Source organism: Hyalella azteca, unplaced genomic scaffold, assembly GCF_000764305.2.
Source record: "Hyalella azteca isolate HAZT.00-mixed unplaced genomic scaffold, Hazt_2.0.2 contig6183, whole genome shotgun sequence".
Taxonomy (NCBI): domain Eukaryota; kingdom Metazoa; phylum Arthropoda; class Malacostraca; order Amphipoda; family Hyalellidae; genus Hyalella; species Hyalella azteca.
The window spans coordinates 10,075-20,037 of record NW_025936351.1 but is presented as its reverse complement, the minus strand read 5'-3'; the positions used below and the strand labels follow the sequence as shown (position 1 = coordinate 20,037).

At 35.1% G+C, this 9,963-nt stretch overlaps 1 protein-coding gene across 1 annotated transcript; it reads right to left on the bottom strand.

Moving 5' to 3' along the window:
• Nucleotides 1-5,632: 5,632 nt before the first annotated feature.
• LOC108675317 lies at nt 5,633-9,134 on the bottom strand. Its single transcript, XM_018163315.2, has 3 exons — nt 8,766-9,134; nt 8,368-8,472; nt 5,633-6,360 (listed from the first exon to the last, which is right to left on the bottom strand). The coding sequence occupies exons 1-3, from the start codon at nt 8,893-8,895 to the stop codon at nt 6,269-6,271; spliced, it is 327 nt and encodes a 108-aa protein (XP_018018804.1). The 5' UTR covers nt 8,896-9,134; the 3' UTR covers nt 5,633-6,268.
• Between the last annotated feature and the right edge of the window lie 829 nt (nt 9,135-9,963).

Sequence of the window (9,963 nt, the reverse complement as noted above, 5' to 3'; positions counted from 1 at the left end):
TGATCACAGGCATCGGCACATTTTGAAAATTGAAATGTGTTTTCTGATTTATGAGTATGAATCAAAAGGAAATGACATTTCAAAATAATTTTTCCTTTACAACCAAGGTCACATTCAAAAAAACATGTTTACTCTCTGAGGGTTGACAAGGTTTTACCAGGATATGTTGAGCTTGAGTGTCTTGTTGTAGCAGGCGCTCTGAACCACACGTATATTCACAGTGGGAGCATTGGTGAAGTTTTGAGGGAAATGTTCTAGATAAATGAGCTGCCGCAGCTGGCCTGCACCTGCAGCTAACAATCCAAGCGAGCTGCATGTCCCAGAGACATCAGCGCCACCAGCAGCGTTTCCTAATGTAAAAGCTAGCAACACATCAACGTTGCACTAATAATAGAAATAGTGGTCAGAATAATCTTTCATGTATATAACAGTGGCAATATTCTATTACCATTTCGGTTTAATTACTAGCAAATTCTGGTGGTTGTCTCATCACAGTCAGTTCTGATTAATGCAAGTATTTCCTAGCATTCAAAATGGGGCTGAGCAAATAAGTAAGGTAAATCTGTCAGGTTCCAATATGAGCCATGAATTTTTTTCTGTAAAAGTAATCATTGATATGTTTTGCCTATTTGTATTTGGTAGAGTTCCATAAACTTACTTTTAAATTTAAAATCTGACATTGAATAGGAATGTGGTATTAAAAATGTGTTGTAACACTTTACCATCAAGGCCTGAAGCAATTACTTATGCTAGGCAATAACCTTGAGTTGATAGAATTTGAATATTATTCACCATTCTCCTTACCATTTAGTTCAATTAAATCTATAGTTACCAATGAATTTCCAAGGGCAAACAGCAAAATTTTTTATTACTGACATGAATTCAAGTAAACAATTAATTTCAACATCTACATATCTTCCAGTTGAAAAAACTACCACATATTATTTTTAACACGTTGACTACGAAGTGGTACATATGCGTACCACGAAATATATTTCTCCAGGATGTAGTGGTACATAATTCAGGTTACCTAAAATTGGCCAAATCTGAGAACAAAAAAGGCCGATAACTCAAAATATATACTAGTTTATTTGTAGGTTCCACTATAAAAATTCCATTCATTTTCTTTTTGCAGTATTTAAAATTTAATTAGGAAGTACCCCTATCATAAATTTTAGCCGGCCAATGCAATTGAGAAAAACTAAATCACGGAATTTGTCCGGAAAAAATGACCGTCTGGCAACCCTGTTTAAAAACAGTACAAAAAATGAAATAATAGTACAAGATGAAGCAATCCTAGTCAACGTGTTAAGCAATAGTAGGCAGTTCCAACAGAGTAATTTATAAACTGATCTGAAGTGACGCTTTCTTTATTTCTGATGTATTAAAGATGCACAGGAGACTTCTCCAAAGTAGCTCATTAAGTTTAAGAGTAAAACAACTGCATTCTTACATTTAATCTTTAAACCAGTAGAATTTAGGAATATTAACACAATTTCTAAAGAGATAACTTCAGTAGTTTATGCATATTTTCAGCCAGGTCGGTCGCTTCTAGCATTCCATGTACTGTGACTTCAGCTTGCTATTATCAATGAAAGTTTAGCCTAATGGAACAGCTGGAGCTTCTTTCAGCCAAGCCAGCCAAGAAAAAAGTTATTGAATTGGTGTACACTAGAAAAAAACTACTCAGGGATTAGATACTATGAATCAAACTTAGATGGTTCTCAGCTTGAGTTAGTGGTTGTAAAGTTTCAGTAAAAATCTCCAAATTATGAGAATTAAATTTGAGCAGCAACAAGGTTGCTGGCACTGTGAAAAGCAGGTAAGGTCTGCAGGGCCTATTTTTCATCTCTGAAACTGTATTGTAATCAATTATCAACAAGGTGAATAAAACAAAATACTGAAAGTATTCAAATTTGTTCTATATTTGTTATCAGATCATGTGCAGTAAAAATTGTGCTGTAGAAGCACAAATTAATTGATGTGATAGGTAAGAAAACAGTCTAAGTATAAATTTCAAAACATCAGATGGCCATCATTGTATAAATGTATGAGGAAAGAATAAACATAATTACTACAAGAAACATGATGACCTGAATTGCTGGGCAGTTAAAAAATGCTATATGAAAAAATTTTGTTTAGAAAGCAAGCAGTGTATAAAAACACAATAATCTAGTCAAGCATGAACAAGCCTCACAGCAATGCTGCATGACCTCTTGCAATAAGACATTCAACAGAAATGAAACTTAACAAAGAGTTTCAAAATTGCATAACCCTTCTCAGAATCAAATGCAATTTAAAATTTTTTATAAGAAATACCATGAAGATGCAACATGAATGAATATTGCATTCCTCTGAATTACATTATGTATGATAATAATAATAGGCAAGCAGCAAACAAGTTTGATTCATGTAAGAAGTATATATATATATAGTGTCTAAAAATATATTATAAAAACTAAGCCTGAAACACCTTGAGGGGTTGATGAACTCCTGCATAATTGTTGGACACAAGCTATTCACAAACCTGATGTGTTAATATTAAAATCAAAACCCATGCATTCACCCAATGCATTGCAGCCACTTTAAATTCTTAGATTCCGTGATTGTGTTTCACATATTAAATCTTGCTTATTAGATAGCTGACCCAATAGAATTGTCATCCATTTAAGCCATCGTTTGATAAAACATCTTTTTGTTTTTATGCTGACTTTCAAACAAATCCAACAAGTATTGATTCAGATCAACCAGACCCAACCTCGAATTATAGGCAATATATTCTAAAGCGTGAGCCTAATAGTTTCTGTAGTTACGCTAAATGCAAAGATGAAAGGTACTTCAAGTTGGAGTTATATAATGGTGAATATGCACCTGAAAAATTGGCGAAATATCTAGAAGCAGAAAAAGATATGAGTACGAGTCATTAAATCAATATCTAAGAAAGTTGTTTTCTCAGTTGAAAAATTTCACGAACACAAATTCTATAGTTTGTTGTGTCTGCCATGAAGAAATTACTACAAGGCTAGAGATAACTACCACCTAATGGGAGACTATGGAGGTCCAGTGCGTCTTAAGTGTAACTTAAGAATTAAAAATCCAAATTTCATTTCAGCATTTATGAATAACAAATCCAATTATGATTTGTATCTGTTTATTAAAGAACAATGTAAAGTGCCTGGTGAATTAAATGCTATACCCAAAACCAATAAAAAATACAAGTTTCACACAAACCATAAAGGCAGGACATACATAGATAAGTTTTTATCATTAGAAGCATAGTTGAGAAATTTAACAGAGTATGCAAAATGTAGAAAATATTTTCCTTATAATGAACCGATTGATTTGATAAAAACGCAGTATAGGCATATAAATTTTATTACATCAATATCTATGATGAAATGAATTAGGTTAGTTTAAATAAATAAAATGAATTCTATAACACGGTGAATGATAAACACATATTCCATAAAGAATTTGAAGATGCCTAAGAAGTTTGGGATATTTTTAAGAGAAAAACATCCAAAAGTTGATACCTTGTTATTGAGAGAAGTATTTGAGAACTTTTGATGCCTGTTTGATAAGGTATAAATTATATCCAGCTCATTATTTCAAATCTCAGCAACTATCATTTGATGCTCTATTAAAAATTACTGAGATAGAATAAGACTTGATAAACAATTCGGATATGATATTATACATTGAGAAAAGTGTTAGAAAAGGGGTTTCAATGATATCAACATAATATGATAAACAAATTCATTCCTGCAAGTTATGATCCTCAAAAATTGAGTAATTATACATCACACATGGATGTAAATAATTTATATGGCTTGGCCATGTCACAAAGCCTACCAACAGGAGTCTTTGGATGGTTGAAAGAAAATGATCCATTCAAAGATAGTGAAGGCTACATTCTACAAGTTGACTTCAGCTATCTAAAAGACTTACATGACAACCATATTAATTATCTCGAGCCCCAGAAAATATTAAAATAAGGGATGTTCATAAGTTTGCACATCATCTTGGTAAATGATAAAACCATGTAATCCATCACAGCAATCTCAAACTAAACAGAGAACTTATATTGAAATAATAGAAAATCTTTAGAACACTAGAATTTTATAAAAAAAATCCGTAGATGAAGCCATACGTAGATCAGGAAACAACAATGTAAGACAAGAAGCAAAATCTGGCTTAGATAAAGACTTATTCAAGCTGATAAATAATTGTGTATTCAGGAAAACCATGGAGAAGATTAGAAACAGAGTTGAAGTTCAAGACTGAGTAGGAATTGAGATTAGATAACAAACTATATTTTACAAGAATCAAATATGTTCTAAAAAAGAAAAGCTAAAGTTTGATAAACCAAATACATGTAGGAATAAGCATCCTAAATATAGGCAAATCATCAGCATTCGAATTTCATAACAACGAAAGAAAAAAAATATGGCAATTGAGCAAAGCTTTACTTACCAATGCCAATTCACTTTGTTATGATGTTCAGACTGATGATTTCCATGAATGTCAACTCTATTCAAGACTTATTTGATACATTAAATATTGCAAAGATCATTGCCTATATTCAGATAAAAAAACAAAATTTAATCAATAAAATGAAAGATGAAACATATGGTTTACCAATCCAAGAATTTGTAGGCCTTGAGAATTTGTAGCAAAGCTGTGTTGTTATAAACAAAATATCCTAGAATTCAAAAGGCTAAAGGTATAAAGAGAGCAATGTGCAACGAGTCCATACCTAAATAATGTACAAAATCCCAAGTGATGATCATTAAGTATTTATGAAGGAAATACATATAAAAGATTGCAATGAATGTTAATCACTAAAAATTATACCTATTAGCATGCAATTAGCAACTCACTCAGTTTGAACTGCTGTTTAATGTTGAATATAAATGGTTGCTCTGATACATGAGTTGGTGATGCATGTTGAGAGTGTCATTCCATAACATAATTTCAGCAATTGAGACATGGCACTGGGAGCACAACTGTGCACCACCAATTTCGTGCACCAATCAGCCCTGAATACAAAGCCTAGCATATTTCCGTAAGGCCCTCAATTAGCCACGAATTAATCCTGCTATCAGTAATCAGTTCATGACATCATCTTGTTTTAAATATCAACAGCTTTACGCCACCATATTCTGAAGGGAATAGCCCAGAGTGTAATCATTGTCTACCACTGATCATTACATCAAATCATACATCCAACCATCACTTCATACCCTGACCTTAGCTCAAACTGTAACCAGCGGACAATAGACTGTGATCAATCAGCCTAGGTCGCCATTGGAACAGCAGGAATCCTGCTGTGCACCACCAGAAAGTCACCTTTAGCTCACAGCATCTGAGGTTAGGTTTCAGATAGCATAGTTCTGTTAAAAAATGTATAGTCCTTCAATGAGTGGCCATTTGACCGTGGGCTAATTTGACACACGGAACAGATATGGATGGGTCGGTGGTGGGCATCATATTCACTGCAAGGCTCCGGCGCGCTTCATCCGGGTGGTGTAGAATTTTTTGTTGTATAGGCAGATGATGCTGGGCCATACTACGTCAGGCTACTTTCCTGTGGGCTGATTGATCTAATTCAATGGATGTGATCTGTCTGGTGGCTTGCGACTGATAATGTTACATCAAGAAGTGTTATAGGCTACGTTCTTGATGGGAGATATTATGAAAGTCCATTCAAAGCATGGCAGTGGTGGTCTCTGACAGGCAACCAGTGGCAATTGCAAAGCCTCTGTAATAATTTGCTATAGATCATGGGCTCGAGCAAGTTGCATGTTACTAATAATAATGTGCTGAGTAATGTTGTTGGATTGTACAGTAATAGGCAGCTGTTGACCAAAGGCTGTACTTTCAAAGTGTTGGGCGCTGTACTTTTTGCGTGTAACCCAAAATGATGGTACCTTCAAAACATTTTGTGTAAAGCTACAAGCAATAAGTTGGATGTAACTTTGCAACGATTCAGAGGTTGCGCAAGTGGAGTTACAAACCACTTTTTAGCGAGTGAAGCGATTTGGGAATCATTTAGTTACTACTGTCTAGACTCCAGTATCATACTAGTGTATAGACTCCAGTATCATTTTAACATAAATCATCTAATTTTTATTCAGAAAAATGTCCTATTTTATACCTAAGGAATTACATTAGTCATGCAAATGAATTTTTTCTCAACGCGCATCAATAGAAAATGAGTCCAATTGGTGGAACTAAACAATGAATTCACAAAAATTGTAGTCTTTGTTTATAATGTTGTTTCCTCCTTTATATCTATGACCTCCATCAACTCCTCTTTAATTTGCTCAGTTGAAAGTTTGAGGACTGAAGAGTGAGCACCTACATCAAATGGTTCCTCCTTTATATATATGACCTCCATCAACTCCTCTTTAATTTGCTCAGTTGAAAGTTTGAGAATAACATTAGATAATAGTTTTAGATAATAGCAATAGCAGATGGATGTACGAGGACTGCATGGCCTTTCTTGTAAGTACAGCGCTGGGCGACATCCAAGACACTCGGCTCTGAACGATGTGATCAGGAGGGCTCTTCGGAGCGCTGGCGTTCCTTCATGCCTTGAACCCGTTGAACCGTTTTCCCATTTTCTAATGGGAGGTGTTTGTGCTGGGATGCAACCTGCGTCGACACTTTTGCTGAGTCGCACGTCAATAATTCGGCTATTTCTGCTGGGTTTGCGGCTCGTGCGGCGGAGGATAGCAAGAGACGTAAATACGCGGCGTTGGCAGCTCGGTATCGTTTGAGCCAGTCGCATTAGAAACAACGGGCACATATGGTGAAACGACTGGTCCTTTAATATCACAGATTGGCCATCGCATTACTGAATTGTCCGGCGAACGTAGAGAGATTCTATGGTTGGAGCAAAGGTTGGGTTTGACTGTGCAGAGAGGCAATGCAGCTAGCATCCTAACAGCAGTCAGAGAAAAGTTCGACGTGGGCCCGCTCCTCGCTCGCGTAACAGCTCAGTGACCCTCGGAGTCGGTGTAGGCCACCATCAGAGGTGTTAAGGTCGGGGCCCTGATCATTGACATGAAACCATTCCCTGTTTTTACTTAATAAAATTAATTTCCTTTTTGTTGAAATGATGAGTGTGGGAGGCCTTTATAAAAAAAATAGTTTTGCTGTCTTGAAAAAGCATTTGTCATTGAAATTTTTAAGTAAAAACATTTAAGATTCCTAAAAAGAGCAAAAAATGTATAAATAACTGATTATAGAACTGTGGCATCATGTGACTCATAATGTAAACAAAGGATGCAAGCAAGCTCGTGATTGGCTGATATGCAACGTGGTTTGAAAGCATGGTTTTAGCCAAGTTGTGCATATAAAAGTTTTGAAGATGTCAAAAGTTGCTGTGCGTATGCTAGACAACTTGTGCTTAAGTTCAAAGAAGTGACATCCACTTAGTAATTTTTTTAAAGTACCTGCCCAGGAACGGAAGCAATGCAGGCAGGCTGTGGTTCTCTTATGTCACCAATGAAGAGAATCTTAGCTTATGCTCAATTAATGCAAGCTAATGACCTCAAAATTCACACATTTGGAATGCATTTCCTCTGAACAAGTTAGTAACTTTCTATTTTCCACTCATTGGCTAGAATGGGATGATGTTTGAATAATTTTGTAATCTGCCTCTGTTTACGGAAAAGTGCATTAAGAGAAAGTGATAAGTTCATGAGTTTCTGATAATGATATCCAAGTTTACCAATCCATCGAAGTCGATTCGAGTGGGAGATGCTGAAGCCTAGTTGTTCCTTTAGCACAGTTCGTGCGGTAGATTTTTTTGTTCCACTTACATATTCATTGTGGTGTTTTTCACAGAATAGTTCTAGGAAATATCCAAAGTGAATATGGTCTGCCATTAGACTTTTTCGCTGCAAGTTTATCGTGTTTTTAGATCTCACCAAATAACTGAATATTTCATCACAATCATACGACTCAAGAACAGGGAAGGGGACAATTCCTTGATTTTCATTATAAATTACATGTTTCTTCAGCCATTCATTTGTTGCCTTTGGTGTTTCCATGCTGCTTCTGTTCATTACATTGAAATGTTGTTTTAGGTATTGACGTAAATTTCTTGGGATAGCTGCTTTATCTTCCATGATCAAATTTTTTACATTTTGATATGATTGATCATCTCTTAATGCTTTATCTATCATTGTTACAACTTGTGTAAGTTCACACCGTGCTTTCCTCAGTGCCTTTCTGGATGAGGGAGATATATCTTGCTGGCCACTACAACCAGGGTTGATGGGAGTGCTTGCTTTCCTCAGTGCCTTTCTGGATGAGGGAGATATATCTTGCTGGCCACTACAACCAGGGTTGTAGCACCAGCACCAAATGGTTCCTCCTTTATATATATGACCTCCATCAACTCCTCTTTAATTTGCTCAGTTGGAAGTTTGAGAACTGAAGAGTGAGCAACTGCATCTGAAACTGCACAATAAAAATTTTGGACCAAGGTATTCTTCCAGTCATAAAATTTTATTATCGTGCTAGGTTGCATTAAAAACCTCAGGCAATAATATCTCCCCCTACAAAGATATATGCCCACTACATAAATACACCGATCTTATGATTCAGAATCTATTGTAAACATCAGTTAATCTTTTACTGTAATTCTTTGATCTTTCAAAAAGTTCAGTCTGGTTTAAACTATAGACATCACTACTAAATAAAGCAATGACATTGAATTTATAGATTGATCTTCAGAAAAAAGGCATGCTCACCTTTTAACGTAACTTTGCCAACATCTGCACCAGCTTGAGCAAGGCTTGGTATGGCACACCAGCCCCTACCCACAGCAGATGCAGGGAGTTGGTGTAGGACAACCCAGCACTTGAATGCATTGCTTTCCATGATGGCATGTGATGATTGTTTAAGATTACCAGCACGTAGCACTTTTAAAATCTTTAGTTAATGTAACACAAAATTAGTTTGGCAAGTTACATTGAACAATTACAGTTGTAGAACCATCCTAAAAACATTGAGCTGGTCATATGGTAAATTGTTAGGGTCATCCATATCAGAAATAAAATAAGTGTTTTCTTTGCCATTTTTTGAGCTCATTTTGAGCTGCAGGAAAGATGTTGCAAAAGCAGCACACTGCATGTAAGTGCGTGCTTTAGGTTTTGAATGAGAAAGTTTCAAATTTATGGAAAATGGACATTTTTTAACAATATTTACAAAGATTTATTTAGGAAAAATTACATTTAGGAAAAATGACATTTAGGAAAATGACATTATAGATTATTGTTTGCATTATTTTAGTTGGTTTTGAGATCATTTTTTACTTATGTGCAAAGTGCATCAAAGGCAGCAAACAGTATACAGGTGCATGCTTGGTTTTGTAAGAGACAGTATTAAATTTGAATAAAATAAAAGGAATGTCTATTGCATTTTTATGAAGAATTCTTCAATAAAAATGATATTTACAAATTATTTGCATGAAACTTGATAACAATATGTCATGTGGTGCATGATGGCACCCTCAATGCACAAAATAACTATAGGAAAGCTGGGTATACATTGTTGAGCAAATTTATTTCTTATACTTTTTTTAACCTTTCTGAATTATTTTCCACTCCTGAACAATTTAAATTTCCATTTTACATCACCTTAATACTTTATCCCCTTTTTAGATTGTGAATTACAACCTCATGAGACATATCATTGGAGTTGTAAAGCAAATGTCTAGCAACTCTTAAAGCCCTTTTTTCATTTAATATTATTTGGATTATACTATATACTATACTATCAAACGGGGTATGGTTTTGAAGAAGAAGTTAAAGGATGGTTAGGAACATGTTTCATTAATAACTTCTTACCATGAACCATTTCATAAACAAGCCTGGACTCATTTTAAAGTTCTTTCCAGGGGCTATCCTATGGCATCTCTGAAAAATTTATTTGCTATTTTTAAGGTGT